The sequence below is a fragment of the Merops nubicus genome, unplaced genomic scaffold (genome assembly GCF_000691845.1).
Source record: "Merops nubicus isolate BGI_N331 unplaced genomic scaffold, ASM69184v1 scaffold30747, whole genome shotgun sequence".
NCBI classification, from domain to species: Eukaryota; Metazoa; Chordata; class Aves; order Coraciiformes; family Meropidae; genus Merops; species Merops nubicus.
Window position 1 is genome coordinate 22,310 of NW_008618857.1, and position 25,079 is coordinate 47,388.

Consider the following 25,079-nt stretch of genomic DNA (forward strand, 5'->3'; position numbering starts at 1 on the left):
GCCTACAAAAAGTTTTAGAAAAAGTGATGAAAAATGATGTTCTGTTAAAATGAAAAAAAATTACTAGAATAACACCAATTTAATGCATAATTCCAATCATCAGCATGGTGTGACACTATGGGATTTTTGTTTTCACAGAATGTCACAGAATCACAGAATGTCAGGGGTTGGAAGGGACCTCCAGAGATCGACTCCAACACCCAAATGTTTTATGTTAATTTTTTAACCAACAAATGATGTTCTGTTAAAATGAAAAAAAATTACTAGAATAACACCAATTTAATGCATAATTCCAATCATCAGCATGGTGTGACACTATGGGATTTTTGTTTTCACAGAATGTCACAGAATCACAGAATGTCAGGGGTTGGAAGGGACCTCCAGAGATCGACTCCAACACCCAAATGTTTTATGTTAATTTTTTAACCAACAGAGCTCCAAAGATCACATGGTTAATAGATGTACAACAAATGCCAGTCAAAAAATATTATCTTAATACACTGAGCTTTACTGCCAAGCCACAGAATCTGACTCCTTAAAGGATGCAAGCTAGACAAATGATACATTGAGGCAACCTAAGAACATCAAAACAAAGCAATCCTAGACCTAACAAGGAGTAATATAGTTTCTCAGCTACTGATGGACAGACAGGAAGGATAAATGTGCCTCTGCACCTATATGTGACATGTGCAGTGGAGCACCACTAAGATGATTAAGGGGCTGTAGCATCTCTCATATGAGTAAAGGCCAAAAGAGCTGGGACTGTTTAGCCTAGAGAAGAGAAGGTTTGGGGGGATTTAGTGTATATAAGTGCCTGAAGGGAAGGTGGAAAAGAAAACAAAAGGCAAGTAACCTATTAATTATTTGAAAAGAACTGTTTGACTTTTACAATATTTGAAGCTGATGCCTCACCTTCTGAATAAATTTTATTTTTTGGAAATACCCATAGTTTCAAGTGAAGCTTGTAACAAGAGATCGTCTCTCTTCCTCTATTATACCAAGGTAATAGTTCTGTGCTGTCACATCAGCTGGAATACGAAATAAATTTCATAAACCAACTAAGACAACATAAATTTAATAAAGCTCAGAGAAGAACTATTTTGTTAATCCACAGAAAATCAGCATCAACAGCATTACTTCAATTTCATCTTTCTTTGACAAAATTTTCTTCTCTGTAACCTGGAACACCTTCACAAATCAAGTGGCCTATATACTAATTCATCTTCCCTAGCAATCTTTCAATATATTCCTCAGACTCTCCAGAGTGCCTTTAATCTCAATATTCTCCACTTACTTAATAAAAGATTCCATAATGCACTTGCAAACCTCCACTCTCACACTTTCCTTCTGGAACATATCCAGAAATGGCAAGAATTTCTCCTAAAAGTACAAATACATAAGTAAAATTAGGTCTTTTACAAACAACACACTGAAACAATAAATATTTTGGATAAGTTTTATAATTGTAGCTGGTTTAGTTAAAATTATTTTAATTTTCTTTGAAGACAGTAATTCATCTTAAAGGATGCAAGAATGGAACAAATTGAAAGGCACCAATGTCTGAGAGGTATATTAATTTATTGATTGCAGAGATACAGAATAGAACACAACACAGAGCTGTTTGAATCAAATGTTGCTAATTTTTTAAAAGCAGTCATATGCTTGAAACAAGATCACAACAAATTCCAACATCTGTGGGAGAAGAGGTAGGATATTCAAAACACCAAAAACAGGTCACACACGCTTTGGATGTATCCAGAGCAAGTTATGAAGGTCAAAGACATTCAAATTTTCTTCAGAGGTAAGGGCTTAGAGGTTGTTAAGATACTGAAATATTTAGTTTCTGCATTATCTCAAGAATATAGTGAGAGTAATTTTTTCAGAATTATCTGAGCAATTTGTGAACAGGACTCCAAATCTACAAGGTCGGTCTGGAATTCACTCCTAACTGATTTCAGTACTTTGACATCCACTGTCTTTGTTCCTCTTTCTCTGCCTTGTATACAGTCTCTGATCTAAGTTTCATTCAATGCCAAAATTAAGCCCTACAACAGTCCATGTTTAATATATATCATAACAGAGAAACAGCTATCATCAATTACATAAAACACCATTTATTTGTGGGTGTTCATCTTCCATTATTTGTCACTTATGCCATAGTAAGGAACTTAGAGAACCTAACAGCCTACAGGGAAAAAAGTATTGAAAGTTGAAATCAGAATAATCAATATTTAAGTAGTAAATAGCAGAGAGCTTCCAAAGTGTTTTTGCACTTATCTACCTGACAAAAAGTCCTCTCACTATGTTAGCTTGCAAACAATCTAAATATCAAAGTCAGGTAAATTCTCTTGCAGGAGCAGTGCAGAATAGTTCTTAAAAATGTATTAAATAGAGTATCACTTACCACTGAAAAGAGCAGGGAGAAGTCATAGATATAGGTAATAATTTTCTGAATAATTAACTGCAGCTAAAGGGGAAAAAAAAAAGGGGGGGAAACTATTGTAATAGATGTTAAATTAAGACTATACACACCAGAGATTACTTTTCTCTAGTTACTTGTAGAATACTTGGTTGGAAGATATTTCAAGCATTCACCAATGTAATTTCTTTCCCAAAGCAGGATCCACTACAGCTATGCTGTTCCTAACAGATGCTTTCCCAACATGCCCTTCAGAACTCACATGAACAAAGGCTGACCAGCCTGCCCCGGCTCTCTCCGTTCTTTACTTTTTCTAGGTAAGCATGTCCTCCAGCTCTCCAGAGTGAAAAAACCCAGCAAAACAAACAAAAAACCCAAAACCAGTTTGTTAAATCTTCTTTCATTGGCATTTTATCTACCCTTTAAGTAGCCACAAAAATCCTTCTTTGAAAACCTCCTCAATTAATCTATATCTCACCTGGCATGCAGTTTCATGAACTGGACAATAATTCACTGAAGCCTTAATCCATCTCTACTTGGCATTGTTATTTTACAGATTACTTCTGTTTAAGCAGCCTGCCACGCTTGCTAACTTCCTTCCGCAGAGCATCGCTGTTGACATAGGAACTAACTATTGATACTTCTGAATACATAAGTCATTCTGGTTTGGCATTTCTCTGAACTGAAAAATTGATGTGCAGGGTGAACAAATCACAGCATTGTTCCAAAAGACTTCCCAAACTACAGCCAGCATTTAAAAATAAATATTTTATGGTAAGAGACATCAGTAACATTTAAGAATTAATTTCATTGAAGAATATGTGCTTCAGATTTTTACAGATGTGGCAAAATAAATTCTTTACCTGTGGGTAAGCATCTTCAAATGCTCGATCAGGAGTCATGTGTTTGATAACATCAGCCAAAACCGTATTGACCTCTCGCTTCTGTGTGGCAAAAAATGAGGTTACAAAATACAGTAAGGACATTGGCACATGTCACTGAAAACCAGTTGGATAATTTATTTCCATTTGCCAAAGCATCAGCTTTCTATGGAGCTCTAGTTAAGCCAGGAACTTTAGCCATAGCTCCAGTGAATCCTTACTTAACCTGCTCCATCTGCTATTAAAATAAAAGGCTAAGTCCCCAGTGCTGGGGCCTCCTTCAAAGGTGCATCTCTTGTCTTTCTCCATCCTTCATGAAAGGTAATACATTTTTTCCTTCCCTACTGAAGTCCTCCACACTTGCATTGAATAGTCATCACTTTTCCATTTTTAATACCAAACTGTTAATACAGCCACCTAGTCTGTATCAGAAAAATCTTCAAAGGAAACAAAGTGATTTTCACATACCGTAAAATGTCTGCAGGTATACTCCACCCACACTTCAGCACAGTTGATATAATCCTAGAAATACACGTGTCTTATGAGTACCAGCAGTTACAGGAGGTTACAAGAAAAACATTTGCCAAAATCACACTTAAAAGAATTAACTCCAGAGGTATGACTCATTCAGACCTAAAGGTCTAGCACTAAAGACACAAGTTGCTTATCTAGTATTATGTTACGTAGAATTAAGTTATGCTTAAGTAAAAATCAGAAAAGCAGGGACCATATGAAGATATTAACAGGCATCATATTTTTTGTTAACTGTGTGTACCTAGAAAAGTCAAACCATCCGTGTCACGCTAAGCATAGGCTTATTGAACAACTGGCTACAGTTCTGCCCTAAACACAGAATCAGTAGTGAAACAGAACAGACAGTAACTCACCTGTGGGTTTTTCAGCTTTGTTATAACCTTCCAGGCTTCATTTAATATTTGAAGACGATCATTTTCAGGAGGATCAGCCAATGCCAAGTTTAATCCCAAGGAGCGAAAGAGAAGATGCTGAAAGTTAATGGTAAATTTTAAATTAAAAGCAGAAGATGCTTCTCTGTACAACACTGCTCCAGGAGGTACACTGCAGAAAAAATTTTTGGATCAAACCATCTTCTATTTAAATGATGTGCAAGTTATACAGACAACTAAAGTATAAAGAACTTTGTCAAACAATGAACAGAAATTGTTACAAATTACATACAACAAGTTACCTTTGGGAATCCAGATTCATCACACTCTTTAATCATGCCAATGAAGTCCATAGATCTTGCAGCAATAAACTCTGCTCTGAACGCTGACATTACTGAATTCAACAGCAAAGCACTACAATGAACATAACACAATACAGCTCAACGTATCAAATTAAATTTTGTTTTCCCTTCATTTACATTAATCTGAACTTAGACTAACAACTCTCTGGCATCCACTCTAAATTTTTTGAGAAGAGAATATGGAAGAAAAACCTCTCACAAATAGAACTTGTATTGATGAGGTTTAATAGGGCAAAAGCAAAACAAGTAAACATTAAGCCATCACAGGTTTTTTGGAATCCATCAGTTTACCATAAGCTTACTCAAAGATCAAGTAGACCAGGAGTAGCCAACACATTTAGAAAGCCACTCTAACTACTGTTCAGAAGTATACTTTGGCAGGGAAAATCTAGTGAAGTTTTTTTTCCACTGAATTAAAATATACATGCATTATAAAAGATTTCTAGCAGCTGCATTGTTAGGATTAAAATAAATCAAAACAGTCATTATCATATGGTGACTGGCAATGTCATCTTTAGACATTTATGATCAACCATTCAGATCCATATCAGTATTACTAGCCAAAGTTATCAACGGAAGAATGAATTCATTGCGTTACTGTAAAACTCTGTTTATTGATGCTATTATGCAAACATAAGAAATAAAACCTAGTATAATTCAAAAAGCATTTCCTTTGGGCAAATTCAGCCATGAGTTAGCACAGTAGCTGCCTCATAAAACACTGTGTCCTTCACTGGTCTGAAAGAGGGCAGTTAACCTTGAGGGAAATTCTATGGAGTGCTTAAAATAGCCCAGCATCCTCGGATTCTGACTGAGCATTAGTGGTCCCATTGCAGTTTGACTGGAATTTGCATTTTATCATTAGACAAGTACTTCCAGTTCACTAGATATATGCTTTGCAATACACAGAAGCAAGCTGTCACTTTTCACTTAGATGGCTTAGATGCAATGTAGTTCATGGAATATACCGAGATAATTTAAGATTTATACACTGATGTCTCTTGCTTTGTAACATTTTGACAGTCACGAGAAGACATAAAAACAGAACTCCACTTTAGGAGAAGACTACTGTGCTTTACAGATCACAGAAACAGGATTATTCAACCTCCGAATTAAAATGAAATGTCCCCAAAACATTTCTTTAAAAAAATACTCCCATCATGGCCGACAATTTGTCCTTCCCTCAAAGAGCAAGGAGGCAGCTAGCTCAGCCCTGCAGTGAGCACACACACGCACGTATGGGCTGAGTGCAGCCTGTGGGGGCTAGCGGGGAGGAAAATGGAGCACAACCAGGAACTGGAGCCATGGCGGATGGAGAACACATTATGTGTACTAAACTGTGGCATAGGAGCCAAAATGCAGCAACCAAATCAAGTAACTTCTGCTCTACAAATAATTTACCATATTTTAGAATTCACCTCTGGAAAAATATATGTTCATAATAATGATTTAGTGACCTACTGGGAAAACAAAAGCCACACTATGCATCCAATGTGTACTCATTGGAGACTCGTGTCTTCTGCATTGTGCAGTACTTACTTGTTCCCCAATTTTTTGCATCTCTCCATCATCTCAGTAAGCAGAACCTGCAAGAATTATTAAAATTACTGAGACTCTGCAATAAATTCAGCTTTAATAAAAGCTGTTTTAATTACCTACCCCATACATTCCAATAATCCTGTCTTATCCTGTATTTATGACACAAGAAAACAATGGTGCAGTACAACATAAACCACACTTACTGCAATAGGTACAGTAGCATTTTAAGCAAACCCACCATTTTGTGGAAGTCAAATTTGCAATCCTTCAGCTATGCCATTTCTCAAAGTAATTGCTGTTTGCCAGCCAGGTCAATTATCTCTGGCAGGAGAGGTGAAGATTACCATCTCTCTGCCACAGAATGGAAACCAGACTGACATTGAAATAGCCTGTTGACTGTGTTAAGCAATTACAAAGCTATAGTTTACTTAAATCATTTTTATATCTGTGTGACAGAAGAAACTAATGAATTTGGGAAATAAAGATTAAACTAGCTAAGGGACAGCAAGAAACAAACAGAAATACTGCCTATGAAACCAATTGGAGCTTTATGGAAAAATGAACATTCTTCTTGGATAGAAGAGAGAAACACAGTAGTTTCTAGGCTCTTTATACTCACTTCCCACACCCCTCCAAGTACTGACCAAGAGGATTTTTTAAACAGGCAAAGTTAACTCTTCACCCCAACACTCCCTTTAGTATCAAGCATTATCATGCTTACTTACATCAGGAGCACGGTATGCAATACACTGTAAAATCCAGTCTATAGCAGGAGAATATAGAGTCAAATACAAAGGAATCTCCACACACTGTAATACCAGCTGATTCTGAACCGTATCCCCATGAATCTGTTGAAATAAAAGACAAAAACCACATTGCTGAGAGAAGGTATTTAATAGGAACTATGATAAACTTTGACTATGACAAAGTTTTGTAAGAATGGAAGCAAGAATAGACAAGATCATAAAAATACACAGATATTCTGAAGCATTCCCTGTATGCTAGGGAAGAAATACCAAGCTCATAAAGTATGGAAACATGCTGAATAGACCAGTTTCAGCTTACCAGAATGCACACAAATTTTCCCATACTATATCTGGGTACAGGAACATCCCTAGATCTAGATTAAGAACTAATTTAAGAATTTAGGAAATTTAAAAAAAAAAATAAAATGGGATAGTTTGGTTAAGGAGTGTGTTTACGTAGTTTTGTTAATAAAACTTATTTGCTTACTTGTTTAAAAGTTAGAAGAAAGTCAAAGAAATTTTTGTTAAGGCTTTCTTTGAGTTGTGGTGCCACTTCCATCCCAACCTGTATTAAAAAGAAAGAAAAAGATTTTATCTGCATCTATCACCTACTATTCTCCTTCAACTCTGAGACAAAAATGCATTATCTGGAGGACTACACCCAGTCACATCAAATCAACAAAGAGCATCAAATCCCACACTTTCGACTGATTATTTCCTTGCTTGCTGTTATAGCCATGTTCACTAACAACTACCCTGTGGTAGTTACACCTATATGGTTCTCCTAACATCAGCATGAAGTGTCTGTAAACAGTGAGGAAATCAGCATCTATCCCAGGTCCTGCACTGCAACAGCATTTCATTGTATGTAGAAAGCCTACCATGAAGAACATCCAGAAAGTCAGTCAAAGTTCAGAAATGGCTTAAAATCATGCATATTTATCCTGTGGACAGAATGATGCAAAGTTCTCAAAGGAACATATGAATATTTATATAGATATAATATTGATAAATAATACAAGGTGATGCACAAACACAAAGTTCAGTAAAGCTGAACTTGCAAAGGAAACTAATCCATACAGGACTGTTTTCAGTAACACAGATTAAAAAAAAAAATAATAAACACAAAGTTCAGTAAAGCTGAACTTGCAAAGGAAACTAATCCATACAGGACTGTTTTCAGTAACACAGATTAAAAAAAAAAATAATTTTCAATGCAGCATATTACTAAAGAAAAGAGAAAGATGCAGAAGTGAATGAGAAATTAGTAACAGATCAGGCTTAAAAAAACACAGGCACACAAATCCAGCTCAATGGCTTACAGCTCCCCTTTCAAACAAAACCAGGGGTCTGATTTGCTGGGGTCCCTGAGCATATGCAGATCTAGCTGGCTTCATCACAAAAGCAGAGATACCTTGCACAGACCCAAACCAGTCATCTATCGCTTCTCTTTATATAAAATTTCCTTTCAAACCACAGGACTAAAGAGAAATGCATCACCTTGATGTGTAAAGATCTTGGTTCTTTGGTTTCATACAAGTGTTTAATCCCCCAGTTTACTATGCTGTGGCTTTAGACATCATTAGTATCAATATTACAGGTTGCCTGCTCCAGAACTTTTTTTTTTCCTAAATATATTTCAATACCTTCATTGTGAAAGTATTAACACAGTTTCATTAGCTGGAATATACATGCCTTCAATTCCACAAAATTTTCCAATTTTAACCAAAAGTCAGGATTTTCACAGCTAGTATTTTATTCCAATAAAACTTTCACTATTTATTTTGTATGATCATCTTTGTGGATAAAATGGAGCATGCTAAACTCTTTCTTACTACATAATTGTGATTACTATCATGAGATTATTAGTCCTAACTGCTCTATCATTATGCATCTCTTTTAGCACTATCAGGAGCAGTAAAAGGTGTACAGTGCATACAAACTGTTTCCAAAAAACCCTTCAGAAACCTTGCACTATGTAGCAGGAATTATCAGGTTATTACAAAAATTTGAGCATTACTGTATTTAGAGATTCAAATAAACTAAAGCAGCTCATCTACCAGAGTAAGTCAGCACTTAGTAATTACTTGCATATGTGGGAGTTCATGTGGGCACCCCTGAATAATAAACCAAAAGCATACTGGACAGTTTATTCAAACATTACAGGTGTATCAACAGTGAACAAATCTGTTGCATTTCATAATGGCAGATGATTTCATGCAGTGTTGCTAATTAGCAGCCCTACCATTTTCCAATTATAGTCAAGATCTTTGCCGCTACTTCAGAAATGTATTTCCCAAATATTTTTCCCCTATAGATGGCTTTTTCCAATCATTTTAGGGTCTTTCCTTGGGTAAGTTTATCTTGGCTGAGCTGTTAAGGTAACTGAAGGAGCAGCTGAGTATAAGAACACAGTCACTCTGCCTAGTCAGACAAAAATCCACTGTCTGAACACTTTACCAAGCAGCTCCTCTGCCAAGGAGCTTGCCAGCCCTCTGCCTGCCACACACACTCCAGCAGGAGGAGGAGGAGGATGAATACAGAGCAAGTGCACCTGCACCTAGCAATCAGACAACTCAAAATCCAAACTCACTTCCCAACTCAAGGTCCCCAACATCTTGTCCTACCTGAAGATGAAAAACTGCCATAAGTAGCGCATAAAATAATTTTATTTATTACAGACACCTAAAGAAAGAATCCCCATTCTTAGAGATTTATTCTTCGGTTTGTGAAAAGAAAGAGACAGGCTGATGATTACTTCAAATAGAAATAGTAGTTAAAGAAATTTTCCTTTAGTGGCAGTAAATCTTTGATACAGATCTGAAGTGCCGAGTGATAGCCTACCCTGCAAAGGTATGCCCTTGCATAGACTGCAACCAGTGGATCTCCAATTCCTCTAATCATAGACGTTAACCGTGGGAGACATTCCGAAATCCCCCTGTTGAGATTTTTCAGAAATGAAAATGAGATTTAACAACTGAGAACAGAATTATAATCACCTACAAATAACTTTGTTAGCTGCCCTGTAGACCGGCAATTAAGCGTGAGTTATAGAAACAGCTACCAAAGAAGCATATTAACACAAAATTTTATTTCAGAAGTAAAATCTTAAGCGTCTAGTAACACAAGGGTTATACTCACACTGCAGTATTTGCCATTAGGAGTACTGCAGATAGCCAGGCTGGATTCTGGGCTTGTAAAAGACAAACAACTATGAAATTCCTCCTCTAGTTTGGAGGAACAGCAGAGCTCTAGAAGGGCTGTGATTCAATGTGCAGAAAGCAGCTGCTCCAAGGGGAACTGGCAGAACTCCTTGTATGTCCTGTTTTCCCACAGGTCCTTTTTGACAGAGCTGTACTAGTGCCTGGAGATTAGGCCCATCAATTCCAGCAAAAGAGCTACTTTTTAGGGATAATGAAGTTGTCACTAGAGTTGCAATTTGGCTTACAACACTCAATTCAAAATAACTGAAAAGGACCATTGCATGTGAAGGAACATTTTCAGCTCAGCAAGTAACTCTTATTGGCAACATATGAAGCTTACACTGAGATTTTCAATAGGTAATGGTTCACTGCTCCTAAATTGTTTCTCCAACACTGTCTCTAGCAATGAGACATCAGTATTTTCCTTTCCTTTTCCATCTTTTTTGCCACCTTCCTCATTTCAACAATCTTGCTTCCCCCTCCACCATCTGAAGCCACTGGTTTTTAATTTGCAAAATCCTGATGTCACAATTATACATATATTCCAAAACTGCATGCACTATTGCATTTCAAATTGTATCATGGTTCACCTTGAATTTTTCCATGGCATTCTCACTAAAAACTTCCAAACCTCTCAGTACCGATTCTTCCCAGAGGTTTTGGAGTATCGATAGGTTTTGGAGTTTTTAGGATTTGAGAGCCTCTCCACCTTTAGCCACAGAACTTGTATGCTTAACTCCTTAAATTACTTTACAGCCTGCCCATTCACTTCCTTCTCACACTTAACATTTACTCTTACGTTTTGGACAAGAACTTATTGCACTTCAGTATTGCTGCTTCCACGTAACTAAAATGAAGTCAAGGTTAAGGAACAAAACTAAGATGAATGCCATGTAAAAACATGAAAACAAACTTACACACTGAATACATACTGAACGGCCTATTTGAAGGCCTTCTGTAATTCATCTCACCACACTTTGTTGATTACGCTTTATCTACAAGATTTTTATAGTTTCAAAAGTTTTCACACATCAACTCTACTTTATCATTTCCATGCTGCTCATAGTCAATAATTCAGTGTTCAGTTTACTATAAAACATGACCCCAATATTAGATTCAAAACATACAGCCTGAAACAAACAAAACAAAGTCAATATAAACACGAGAGAGTTTCATTTGACAAGGATACAATCTGGGAATGAGTTCTCTGATGGAAGCAATCTTGAAAAACCAGTTTAAGCAAGTTTCTTTAGCCGTATCATTAACACTCTCTGGAGAAAAATTATCTGTGAAAAAAAGCCAAACCAAAACAACAAAAAACAACCCAGAAATAGTTACATTCTTTCTGGGAAAAGTTACTTTTAATTCTAGGTCTAAAATTGTATTCTTTCTTTTCAACAAGAAATTAAGTGCACAGTAATAAACTAGGCAATACGTTTGCTTCTCAGCTCTTTGTGCAGCAGTAAGAGCTGAGTACACAGCAAGAAGAGGTAACTAGAGCTTCCATCTTGTGTTAAGTAACATTTCAGAAGCTGAAGTCAAGCACTCAAAACTAATCTCAGGTCTGTTACTTAGAAATCTAACCTTTGCCTCCCCCAGAAACAGAAAAAAAAAAAAAAAGAAAAAGGAAAGGAAAGGTATTTAAAACAAATATGCATATCAATATACAAGAAACACATAGACCTAGGAGATTTAAACACTCAAGTGCTTTACTTTAAAGGTTAATATAATTTTTCAATAACATTATTTTAAATTATATTGCAAGAAGTAGAAAATTAGAGTAAACACTGACAGAATACAATATTATCTGGGACAATTTGTGTCAGCTGCCAGCAGGAAGAAGCTGCCACCCCAGGGTGTACCAGATAGGTTAGGGGGACAGTGCCCTGGTCAGGTGGGCATGCAGATGCATGGCTCACTGCCTCCTCCTCCTTTATACTGCCTGGAGCAGATGGCAAAAATAGGCTTCTTGAGATCAACCCAGGTCTGAGGGAAGATGGCTGGGAAGGATGGGTCCCTCTTCTCTCAGTACACAAGTCAAAAAAAGCTACACAAGCAGCTTCTGCTGTGAATGTCTGCTGATAAACTCCTTGTGAGACAGTTTCAAAAAAAAACCCCAAAAACACAGTGCTCTCGCATCCCTGCCTGCAGAAGGCGAGAAGCTCCTGCTGCACAAGAAAGCTCCCAGCTTCCAAGACTAGAGAAGCCACATGCTAGATGCCAACTGAGTACAGAAGATGTTCTTTCTCATCTAGTACCACAGGAATTCTTGTCCAACTTTGTTCCACATGGTTCCCATGGGACAAACATGGAGGTCAGGCCTGACATGCCTGGGGGCTCACAGTGCCCTGCACAGCAAACACAGCAGAGTTTTTCCTTCTCCCTCCCATTTTTACAGCTGCTTGGGAAATTCCCACCAGCAATGCCCCCACCAGCTGCATAGCTGCAGTATGAGCTCAGCTCTCCAGAGTGCAGGTAACAGTGCCCAGTAATTGTGACATGCTACAGGCACTGTCTGCCTTCATTAATGTTTATAAGAACAGTTTGTCAGGTCTGCAACAACCAAATTTATCTTAAATGTTTTCTGTAAGTTTCTTTCAGATTTAAATATTTGTTGGCTTCAAGCTTCTGGCTCAAACCCCATGCATTTCATTTCAACCTAATGGTCCTGTTCCATTGCCAGCTACAGGGTAAGATCACTTCATATTTCAAGGACACACATTTAATACACTCCATATTGCAAGGAAACGCCTGTATTTCCATGAAATGTTTTGGTGGCTTCCTAAAGTATTTCTCCCGTATCCCTCTGTACTGTAAATGTCAAATTAGACTTTTACATTGTGTTGGAACTTCAACTGAAAGAACAAAAAAGGTCAAAGTTAGAAAGACTATGCTATCTTAGGGAATGGATCACCAACTCACTAACAGCCTGTTGCTACTTCCAAAATACTTCCCTAACTAAATTAAAACTATCAACTTTTCAATGAAGCCATAAAAATGATCTATTTACCAAAAACTGAGACCCTCAGCTTTGTCTGTTAAATTTGTACCATTAACTTCAGGCTATTAAACTGCAGTACTTTCAAAAAAGACTGTATGCTAAGGAAAAAAATGGGAAAAAGTCTTCCTTCAACTAATTTGGTCATCCATGTTTAATTCTCCCTCTACTTTTACATATATACATATAAAATATATATATGTGTGTATATATATATAGTTACATATATATATAAAATTCATTGTGACTTCAAGTCCCAGGAAGGCCCAGTTTATGTTTAGTAACATCAAAGCCACAAGCACATTTTATCATAGGTATATTCTTTCCAGTTAAAATGTAAACTTGCATAAGCACTATGAATGGTGAAAGCTATAAGCAATGGATTTTACTCTGTTAAAAATGAAAAATTACTAGATTCACATCAAAACTTTTTATAGGAGGTACAGTAGTATGGGTCCTGTTTTTTTTCTCAGGTTAGTTCAGACACGATTTTTTCCAGGAGCACAATAGAAACAAACAAATTTACCTGGCAAAGAGGCACGATTGTCCACACACATTGACAAAATTCTTTCATACACTAGTTTCCCTGGTTAGGAAAAAAAAAAAATAATCAAGAAAAATCATTCCTAACAAACTAACGGACTGTAAACCACAAAGTGTTGATACAAAGGTTCCCTCTCCAACACACTCTGAAATTAGACGTAAAACTCCCTAGAACGCTAACATGCTGCCCTCTACTGAGGCTGAAATGTTAAGCCTCCATTTAGCACTTTGCACACAATAAAAATTTATCCAGCTCCCTTAAGTGGATAGGTAGCACAGGTCAGATTTCTCCCAGGCCAGGAAAGGACAGCTGGTGTCCTGTCTTTGCCTAGTTTGTATATTGGATATTCTGTTACCTTAGCAACTTTCAGTGAGTAGGAAAGAACACAAAGAGGAAGCAATATCTAAAATACAATTGAATCTATGTCATAGCATATCCTGCTAAACATCAAAATACCCTTCAACTTCCAATGCTATCATAAATCTTCCATAACATGGCAGAAAAACAAGAGAATCATGAAGTGGATGACAATTTCACTTAAAGGATAATATAAAAGTTATAAAAATAGATTAAAAAATTCAATAACTACATTTTAATCACTTCATAGTCCCTGTTCAGCTAAATAAAACTTCCTGACTTCTATTCTTCAAATATAAATACAATGAAATATGGAGACAAGAAGCTGCCAAAACCAAAATATTTTCCTAATAATGGCAGCGTATTTAAAATTTCAAAAAGCAGAGATAGTGATTTTTCCCAAGGTTTTGTTCTAGATATTCACTAACACAAAGCATAAAACTAAAAAATTAGATGGTTTTATTTTAAAGACTCAGCTCATAAGAGTTTTTGAAACATTTTATACCATGTTTATACCACTGGTACCCAAATATTTACATTGGAAAAGTTCAGGTTAAAACAGATTCATTTCAGCACTTTTCCACTAACTTTGTTGTTTTCTAATTTTACAAAAAATTATTTTCTTCTTATTAACAATTATGTAATAAGTCTGATGCATTACATACTTACCAAAAGTATCGAGGATATCTGTAATTAAAACAAATTTACTTGGATAAAACTGGATTACTGTTGTGTCTGAAAGAAGCTTGGAACACTAGAAGGAAAAAAAAAACAAACAAACATTTTTAGAGCCCAACACAAGTTAGTGTTTTTAGTTCAGAGAGGCTGGAACAGAGAAGGATCTACAGGTGGAAAGAACCAACTTGAGCAACTATCTAACAAACAGTACAAGAACAAGAGTACAAGTACATCTAAGCTAACATATCAGGGTACTCTGTATTTTTCAAGTTATTCTTCATTTCCAGCAGAGCAAGTCAAAGATTTGTTTCCTTCACACAAGTTAATCTGCAATGCAGAATTTGAGCTGACCATGCAGATCCATGCATTTGTTCAGTCAAATTCTCTCCCAGAAGCATATAAAAGGCAACTTGTTTTCTGAAACAACTTTTTAAAGGGCATTTTTCAGTTTCTCACCATCTTACTAGACATCCATATGAAGTTTAGCTAACAAGCTTTCCAACCCATCTTTGCAGCCCACATAATCAGTGAAAACATTCTGGAACCAGGCCAGCTGGCCCAGTCAGCTCCAGGGAGGAATCATATCAATCAGCACCCACAGGCAGCCAACACGATTGTGGCAGCCAGACTGTAACAATGGCTGGTGCAAAGTCTCATTTGAAAACATATTAGCCAACTCAGTTCTAGTATCACTCAATCCAGGTCCAAATACAGAGGGAGGAATAAAGACATCCTAAAGACATTTGATTAAGCTACACTTTGTGTTCCAAGATAGTGCAAAGACTGCAGACTAAACTGCAGTCTAAAACTTTTGCACAAAAAAAATCAACTTCTACCTGAAGAAAACAGACAAATGACTGACAGGGGAGAGAAAGCCACCTCCATCCACGTGAGCCAAATGTGGCCTCTGACCATGAGTCTTCTCTGGTGTCTATTTCAAACTGACAAGCACAGTATTCTCTGTGATCTCTGATCTTTGTAATTCTCTCTCCTGTAACCAGGAGACAATTCTTCAATCTCAAAGGAACAAAAAAGGTTCAAGTTTTCCATACCATTCCAAAAATCCAGGAAGCAACCCGATACCCCACAAGATCCCTTTGTTTAAAGAAGAAAATCATAACATTTGAACATGCTTGAACAAGGGGCATGCTCAGTCTTTTTGCATTATCCTTCAGGGAGGAAAAGTGCACCAATAAGGCAGGTGAGAGCATTCACATCTTACAATTAAAGCAGAATCTTCCCTATTGCATGGTAAGTCAGTTACCTTCAAAGAAAGGTAATTCAGTAGCTGTTCAGGGCCTACACACACCATGAATGCTTACCTACCACTTTTCTTAGGGCTCACATAGATCATCAACTCACTTCAGCTTACTCTAAGTAGCTCGGCTTACTCCAGCTTGACAAATAAAGTATCTTGTAAAAAGGCACACTATAAATTCAGACCCTTCCTGCACTTCAAGCCCTGTAAAACTCTCATGCAGAGAATGAAGGCTCCACCCCTGATGGCCACATGAAAGATATTGGCATGATCTTTCATCCAAAAGGTGAAATTTGCTTTTTCCAGCCTAGTATACACTTCTGAAAATAATACCCTAAAAAAAAGCCAAACTTACTCCTCCTGTTGCACACTAACCAGTATGTGATACTAGTAATGATAGACTACATATATAATCACAGCCTGATGTCAAGAAAACTGCTTAGTTCTTTAAGGGGATACAGCAGTCTTAAAATTAAGTTATTGACTAGGAAGAACCACAAGGAAAGTTCAGTCAGGTTTCTATGCTATCCTGCTTCACAAGTATAGGACTGTACTTCGTTACAGTGCTCTTTATGAAAGATTTTTGTGTTGACATTAATTACCCAAACACCTATGGCATTCTTACCCAATCTTTCAATTAATGATGAACATCTGCAGCATGAAGTTCAAGTGCAAAGTGAACAAGACAGACAACACTTTGAGATTGACATATGCCATTTTGACACCACTTTCCTAAAAGAAAGCACTGAATCTGTCTTACAAATGACATTATTCCAAAATCATTTGTGAAACCATTTGTAAAAGAATACATGAAAGTATTAAAGTGCAGATAACTGCATGGCAGACGTGCCCTGTAAATATGGTACATCCATGTCCCTGTTCTCCTCCCCCAGGCTTTTAATGCTGCATTCTCTGTCACTAAGATATTCACACTTCACTATGCTCTATATGGTGGTCGGTTTTTTAAAGAATAGCAGCACTGATTTCATAATACAATAGTAAATTAGTGACCCTAGGTCAGATAAAATTTTCTGATCTCCCTTCATTGGTTTCATTTCCTTTATTGTCTTTACCACAATTTAATCTGAAATTACTGCAAACCGTTTTCACAAGAGTATTCAGAATGAGGAAAAAAACCCTAACTTTTTATAACTCTATTTGATGACTATTAGCATTACATCAGTTTTACAGCTTTTAAGGATGTCATTATCTCCTCTGTCCTCTGATGCACTCTGCCTCTGGCCTTTTTTTTTAAAGGCCAAACCAAACAAAAGAGCATTTAATTGTCCTATTCCATCATGCCCCTTCACATCCCATCATCCCCAATGAGCCACAGGATGATTGTGGAGAAGTTTAAAAAAAAAAATTCCAAGCAAAACAAGCACACACACACACACAAAAAAAATCTAGAGCCATTTTCTGTACTTTGCTAGGGTTCTAGATCAGATTTATTCAGCTGCCTTAGTAAGTCTGGATAGGGAAAATACTATGTTAAAAAAGTCATTCTGGTATTATTTGGGATGGGGGCCAAAGGGGTAGAGGGGAAAAAGGAGAAGACAGGAAACTTTATGTGCTAGAAAGAGTTGATATCACTACATATTTTCTTCCAGTTATCCCTAACCAGGTAAAATTTCCACACCATTTCCACACATTTGGCTGCTCTGAGAATTCCATCTCACATACACTAGTCAAAATCAACATATAACAACAAAGTTTGAAATTCAACTGTTGTCAGAAGTCGTAATGGTTGTCAGAAGTCATCATGGGTTTCACAGCAAAGAACAGAAGAAAATAGTACAAAAATAACAGAAACTCTTCTTCCCTCAACAAAGAAATTGGACAAGCCACACCACCAACCTTGCCAGTTCTGTACATAGCAAAAATGTAAAACCAACCTGGATGACAATTTTCAGAGCTTTTACTTTCTGATCAGAGGACCAAGCATCCTTCAAAGATTGGTTCAGTTCTTCAATTCGGTTCACGTAATCCTGTTGAGTCAAATTCAACAGCTCTTTCTGTGACCCCTGGCAAGAAAACACAACTCTACTTAATAAGAGAGGGAGGGAAGGAAGGAAAGTGACATTACTATAGAGTTAAATCACATGGGCGGAACCCACAAAACTTATTACAGAATTACCTAATTTTCCCTTTATACTTTTGGAGTATCAATATTGGAGGTGTTTGGCACAGGAGTGCATCACATGTGCTTTGGTTTTCAAGAGACCTACATGCTGGTACCCAAACAACATCAGAAATGCCGAACTATTTCAGTGGTATTGTACTTGTGGCACAATTAAGACACTAACACTATACATAAGCACACTAGCACCCACATAGGAGCAGTATCAGAGACAAATGAAATGTTTTACCAGCACGCTCCTAAGGAATTTGTTGAAAGCAATTTGTTGACCCAAAAAAACCAAAGAAAAATCTGGCTACGATTCACCCTCAGTAAAAAAATAAAACTATCTTCATTTCTCAGTCAGTACTGAAGCATTCTTGTGATCTTACTCCTGGAAGGTCTTACAGACTTTATAAAAACATTACATATCAAAAATAAACTAGTGAAATACCATAAGCAGAAATAACTGTTTAAGCTTTAGAACCAAACTGACACAGGAATTAAATGACTATAACTGGATTTAGTAAAATCAGAAGGTGGTTCTGAAATAGCCTTGAGCAGAAGTTTGAGAAACATTAAAAACTACCTTCAGGACTAGTTTTGATGAGTTTACTAAGCTGCACTACAGAACAGATTTCATAATATGAGAGTCTAGAAACAACCATCAGTAAAAACAATCACAGATGAAGAGATAAACTGCAAACACAGTTAGTTTCATAGAAGTCTATGTATTTCCTTATGGTAACGGGTACTTTATTTTTCTACTAAAGAATCTAATCCCTTTTTTTTTGTGATACACAAGTATCAGGACTGTGCTGGCTCAGGGAACAAAAAATCTGAAGTTCCTTATGAGGCAGAGGTTTCAAAACAACATTACCCAAAACAATTCTAGAAGCTCACCACAGGTTCAGATTTTAGGCAAGTAAGTTATGGAACACCTTGTGCTTGCACAGTAAAATACATAACTTGAGTATTCAGTATTTCTATTAAGCATGTAAATGTAACTTTAACTAAGCTCAGATAGACAGCATGCAGCCTCTGCAAAAGGGCCAAACAAAATTATCAGCTGTTTAGACTATTAGACTCCATGAGGTTTTATAGCAGTTGCAGACTAAAATCAACATCAGTGAATAAGGTGAGTTTTTCTATCACAATTTCTAGTGATAAGAAAATATTCTGCCTGAATTCTGTAACAATAAGGATTGAAATTACTAGAGAATTCCCACAGAAACTACATATTCATCTAAATACTACATAAGCACATAAAGAATCAGGACCTTCCTAAAAGGTTTCATAAAAGATTTTTATTTCATAAATTTATTTCACTTTTAAAACAGCGATGTCTTTGGATCAGAAAACTTTCTCACCTCTTCCAGATCATCCAGTTCTTCTAACCTCGTCCTCACTTTTTCAGAAACTGCTGAGCCAGTAGTTGTAGTTTTTCCTGTAATTATATGATTCTCTTTAACACTTAAATACCTGGACTTTTAAAGGGAAACAAACTTGAAGGATCTTGACAGACTCAGACAACTGGTCAGCTTCCAAGACATAAGACAAGTGGTTTGATCCATTTGGTGGCTGTTCCTGAACACACACATTTAAACGTACCTACAATTGATTCACTTTGAACAGGGAACGACAAGGAAGCAAAACTGAATATAAATGGATTTTCTTGCAAGTTTTGCTGCTAAATAAAGAACCACTGAATAGAATCGTAGGATAATTTACATAAGAAAAGCCCAGTGGAGCTCTGTGTCCATCTCCCCTTCCCAAAGCAGGTCCAATTTTGAAATTTTAACAGGTTGCACAGGATTATACCCAGGCAATTTAATGATAACAAAGGATAAAGATTTCATATCCTCTCTAGACATCCTGCTCCAGTGTTTGACCATTCTCACTCCAAAAAATAACTGCTTCCATTTTGGGCATTAGCTGAAATGCTGCATGTTTACTCATATATAAAAATGATGATTTCCTATGCCATCAGCTATGATTACTTAGCCTGGATTTGCTTCACTAGGAAACACAATAAAATATTTAATGTTTGGTTCTCTTTTGAATGCTCTGTATAGAGTTGGAATCATTCCACTTTCATGTAAAGAGAATAACTGAACAAGTTCCCAAGAGACTTGTTTGCTTTCCCTTCCAGCAATGGGAAGAGCTGATAACATGCTCCTCAAAGTATCACTGCTCACTCCAAATGGAAGAAAGTTTTAAGCTACTGTGGGAGGCAACAAATTCCATTTCCTTCCACTACACTTAATCACAAATTCCTTGGCCAACAAGGCATACAAGATTAGGTGGCTAGGTGGTTTGTTTTCAGTAATTATTTTAATTAAAAATCCAGCAGAAGTCTTATTCACAAAAAAAACCCAACCATATGTCAGAACGGGGGGAGGAGAGGAAATCACATTTCAGCTATTCCTGACCTCAAACCTGTTGCTGACAACCTATCTCAAGCACAATCTGTTCCTGATAAGACACAAAAGAACAGCTTACCTTTTTCAGATCCCATGTATAGATTCTGTGAAGAAAGAGGAAAAGCAGACTTTTAGAAAACATGTATTTATTAGCATTCCAAGCAATGCACAGGGTAATTACACTGCTAATTAAGCCTATAATAATTTAGAAGTAAACATAAGACCAGCATTTATTTGTATTGTTACAAAAAGACAAAGTGATGGCTTCTAAGTATCAACACACTTTTGGACTCATCTCCAAAACAATCATTGGAAGTGAGAGCTTTTGGTATGGCTTTCTGCCATAATAAAACCAAAATTTAGAGCACCAGTATTTACTCATGAAATAACTACAAAACAGCAACATACAAAATCCCTTCAAAGTCTAGTGCAAATAAATAAAACTGGAGAAGCTGCCACTTACAATGGAGAGCTTCTCAGTTGTTGTGTATCTAGCCAGAATTTCACCACGTTTGCTTAACCATGGCTCAAAGTCACTTCCCACTGCTGAGCTGTCATCCTTATCCCGTTTCTTTCGTGTACTGTCCTATGAGGAGAGTACAAGTGCAAATGTTAAATACAAATCTGGAAAAAAAAAGAGAAAGCTGATAAAGGTCCACTTAATGTTTCAGTATTTACTCATCCAAAAACTTACAAAACTAAACAAAAAAACAAAAAAACAAAAAACAAATCCCTATTAAAATAAGTGTCAACATAAACAGGGAAATAAAAAAGAATATTTTAGTCTATTAATACAGCGTATTTTCAACTTGCATTAACCTCCAAACTGGTGAGATAAATAGATTTTATCCAGGGGTGGCTTTGAGGTTTTGTTTTTTGGTTTTATTTAGTTGTGATAACTGCCCTCCAGCATTACCATGGTAGCAGTAGTTGACACAGGGTCTGCAGCTGCTGCAAATAATGACAGGGGATCGGTACCATCCAATACACTGCTCAGTGGATCCATCATAGAACTAGAAGAAGAGGAGGAGGTAGAAGAAGTGCTTCCTTTCCGGGTCATTTTCTTGGTCTTGGATTCAGTAACCTGAAAGAAAAATTCAAAACTATTAAACAAAAAGACTTTCTCTTCCCCCTAGTTTCTTTAGTAAATCATCAAAACACATACTACACAACCTGTGCTGTTACAGTGAAAGCCAGGACCCAGCTACAAGTAACTCTTCAGAATCAGCACTAGCATAGAAATTGGAGCACCTTTTTGCCCTGACTCTGGAGGCAATCTGCACTAGCAGTTCCATTACTTTTTGGGGTTTTTTTCCTTCCAATTATGGGTTTACAGAAGTATAAGAAAAAACATTCTAAATTTCTTTCTTGCACCCCTCCTCTATTTTATTGTTTTTCTCTCTCTCCTCCAGCCTTTCTGCTATTTGAGTTCCTCTGCCAGTCTCATCTTTACTTTTCTTGTACAATACTCAAGCCTGAAAGACCATATGCATTCTTAAGGCCTCTGGTCTTATCTCCTTGCTGACCTTCCTGAACAGAAGCTGCTGTGCATTTATGATTCATTAGTGTGTGACTATCATCTCTTTGAAGTGGGATTTTTTTGTACATGTGCATTTTTAAAAACCCCTCATACTTTAAAGACATAAATGTTTTAAAGCATACAGCTGACTGGAAGTTAACCCAAAACCAAGTCTTACATCAAGCAATTATAGAGGTTATTTGTAACGCAACAACTGGATTTTAAACTTATCCACTATTCAGCATTTAATGCAACCAAGAAAACCCACAAGTTCAAATGCTATATTAGTCAGAAGGAGACTGGTTTTGACACATAAAGCACCAGTAAATTTATTTAAAGGACTAGCAACAGAATAAACCTTGATGCTTCTGAAGCAACAGCCCACTAATACAGAACGCAACTTCACTAGCACCACAGACTTCAAAGTTTTTTAATGTTATAGGAGTGGAAGTAAGAAGAGAAACACAATCAGTTTTGATTCACATTAATTTTCCAAAAGCTCAAAAAGAAACTCACCATAATGGGCTTTAGTGGATGGTAATCACCAAAATCCAAGGGTACAGATTCCAGTTTGTACACTTCGCATTCTGAAACGTAGTTTCTTGACCTCGCATGCCTTAAAAAGCAAGAGTAAAGGGAAAGTAAACGTGCACATAATCACATACTTATGAACAAAGAAACACACCCCATATATAGATGCAGGCATATTTACAAGAAATGCATGTTGAAAATAAGTCAATATAAAGATCCAAATTTCTCTCTGTTGAGATACATAAACTAAAAGTGAAGAAATTTCACTTTCAGCCATTCAGCTGTATTCAGCCTCTACAGCTGGATTCTCTTCCATTTCATTGGACATCAAAGGAGCAATTTAAGCAAGCATTTGTACGACAGGCTGGTGGAAATTGGAGTAAAAGAAAAAGGTAAACATAAAAACACAAGGGAAATTAAAGTGATCATGTACAGACATGAGGGGCTACACAGATTAACTTGTGTAAAGCTCTTCCCTTAGAAATCTATTTCTATCTGTTCACTGTACTCATAACAAAAGTTGCTGAACTCAAATTGTAAGAATAAAAACTATCAGTACTCATATGCTTGCACTGTGGATAAGTCCTTATATAGAAGCTGTGCCTCTCCCATGAAAATGAAGTACGCCATCAACTGAAATAAATCACAAAAATATATATATTCTGGGCCTTATTTTGAATTGGGTATTAAGAGAGAACTGTGAGTACTACAGCTTCCATCTCTAATTAAAAAAAAATACTTGATTCCAGAAAAGGATATACATAGAAGTATTTTAGTAAAACAACATTGCCACTAGGAACTAACAGTAACACACACTAATTTATCTATCAATCACAGTTTAAGAACGCTGCTCTTTTACAAGATAGACCATTCATCCTGGTTTTAATTGCTCAAACATAAAATATTTTATTTTAAAAGGCTTTTAAAGCACATTTGACAACATCAGAAGGCAAAAATGGGGGATTAGAACTTCCCTGACTAGTACCAGATGACAATTTCAAAAGAGACCGAAGAATTACAAATGCTTTCTAATATTTCTGACAACACATCAATATAAATAATTTTAATTGTATGGTGTAGCAGTGGTTAAACAGGGAAATGAAAATATGAACTCACAAAAATACACAAAACAGCTGCTTCCCAAAACAACCACCATCATACATACTGCATGGTACCTTTTTTTAGCAGTAGCAATAGTTAAGTACTAAGGCAGAAAGAGATGCAAGTAAAACCTGGAAAAATGTATTTGAAAAGGTATTTTCTGCATTCATTTTTTAGTATTTGAGACATGCAGAGCAGCTAAATGTTCTTTCCTGTTTCTTCCAGCATCATGAGAATGTTTATAGCACACACCAAGGCCTCGGCTGAATGAGTAAAGCCAGTGGATACACAGAAGTTTCTTTCATCAGACTCCTAAGGAAAACAAACAGCCTTCCCCCACATAATACACAACTTTCCCACAAATACTAATCCAAGCTTTCAAAAACTCCCATCCCTGATGAAGTCTAACTCATTAGGAAGAATTTCAGCAGTGCCAAGTAGCCTGCTCTTCTACAGAGACTATGTACCTCCCAAAAAAAAACAGATTCATTTAAAAAAAAAAAAAAAAATTAATTTACAGTTGTGCTACTCCCAGGAGAAACTTTGACACCTAATGAGATACAACAGAGCAAGAGAGAATCCAGTGAAATCCACGTGCTTATTCCTTTTGTTTTCTTATCTCCAGCTCCTTTTCTTCATAAACGAGTAGTCTAATTTACTGTTGTTCCACAACTCAATGATTCTCCTTGCTCACTTGCTTCATGGTTTAATTAGTATTTGGTTTAAAATCTTTCAAACTCTTCCTGGCTGCCTACTCATTTCTACTACTCCATTACACTTCTGTTAGTACTTCCATACCTTTCCTTTACAGGTGTTTCCAAACTAGCAGTAAAGCAAGCTGTCACAGACAGCTCACACTTGGCATGCCACTGCCAGGCCAAAATCCATCGTACTTGAATTATAATGTCTGGCTTCACCGGGCAAGTACACTTGTCCAACACACACGTGGGAATGAAGAAGAGCCATCGCCCTGCACATAAGTCTTTAAAAGCACATTTTCAATATGGCTATTGAAGTGATAAAACAGCTTGTACTGTAGCTATTACGGGGACAAGTTGAAGCCTGCTCTGATATTATGTTCCACTTACTCTCCAGGGAAAGGAGATTAAGCGTTCCTTTCTCAGACACAAGAGCACTGCCATCTTCTGAGAGTAAATAAAAGGACAAGCCAGGGTTTCATCCTGCGCTTACTGCAAGATACACCCCTGCTTGCAGGTGCTGCTTTAACAGGGAAAATTTCAACCTGTTTTTCCCCACAAGTGAGCATCATTGCACTATCATCACTCTATGCCTTCAACACCTGCCACACTCTCAACCTTTTTCTCTCACGGTAAACAATATTTTCCTGTGACTGCTGTACTTGCCCCTCAACTCTAAGTCACACAGGCTCTTCCAGCACCCAGCCTACACTACAACCCAGGTGCCTCCTTCCTCATGCTGCAGGTGCAGCTCATGGCCAGCCTCATGCAACAGAAGAATCAGCCTGCACTCCACAT

At 36.9% G+C, this 25,079-nt stretch overlaps 1 protein-coding gene across 1 annotated transcript in view; it reads right to left on the reverse strand.

Annotated features, from left to right (window-relative positions):
- The window catches only part of LOC103776107 (chromosome unknown open reading frame, human C16orf62), a gene marked incomplete at its 3' end in the record, with an annotated part of 43,086 nt that extends 18,537 nt beyond the window's left edge, over window positions 1-24,549 (reverse strand). Inside the window, 22 exon segments of the mRNA XM_008943603.1 lie at window positions 1-2; window positions 1,291-1,380; window positions 2,405-2,467; window positions 3,283-3,363; window positions 3,769-3,822; window positions 4,188-4,304; window positions 4,508-4,619; window positions 6,107-6,153; window positions 6,832-6,954; window positions 7,340-7,417; window positions 9,697-9,790; window positions 10,855-10,902; window positions 11,245-11,341; window positions 13,580-13,639; window positions 14,624-14,708; window positions 17,786-17,914; window positions 19,380-19,456; window positions 20,512-20,536; window positions 20,896-21,018; window positions 21,349-21,516; window positions 22,468-22,567; window positions 24,440-24,549. The exon segment at window positions 1-2 is cut by the window's left edge and continues 87 nt beyond it. Of these exon segments, the coding sequence (XP_008941851.1) occupies window positions 1-2; window positions 1,291-1,380; window positions 2,405-2,467; window positions 3,283-3,363; window positions 3,769-3,822; window positions 4,188-4,304; window positions 4,508-4,619; window positions 6,107-6,153; window positions 6,832-6,954; window positions 7,340-7,417; window positions 9,697-9,790; window positions 10,855-10,902; window positions 11,245-11,341; window positions 13,580-13,639; window positions 14,624-14,708; window positions 17,786-17,914; window positions 19,380-19,456; window positions 20,512-20,536; window positions 20,896-21,018; window positions 21,349-21,516; window positions 22,468-22,567; window positions 24,440-24,549 (1,883 nt within the window).
- Between the last annotated feature and the right edge of the window lie 530 nt (window positions 24,550-25,079).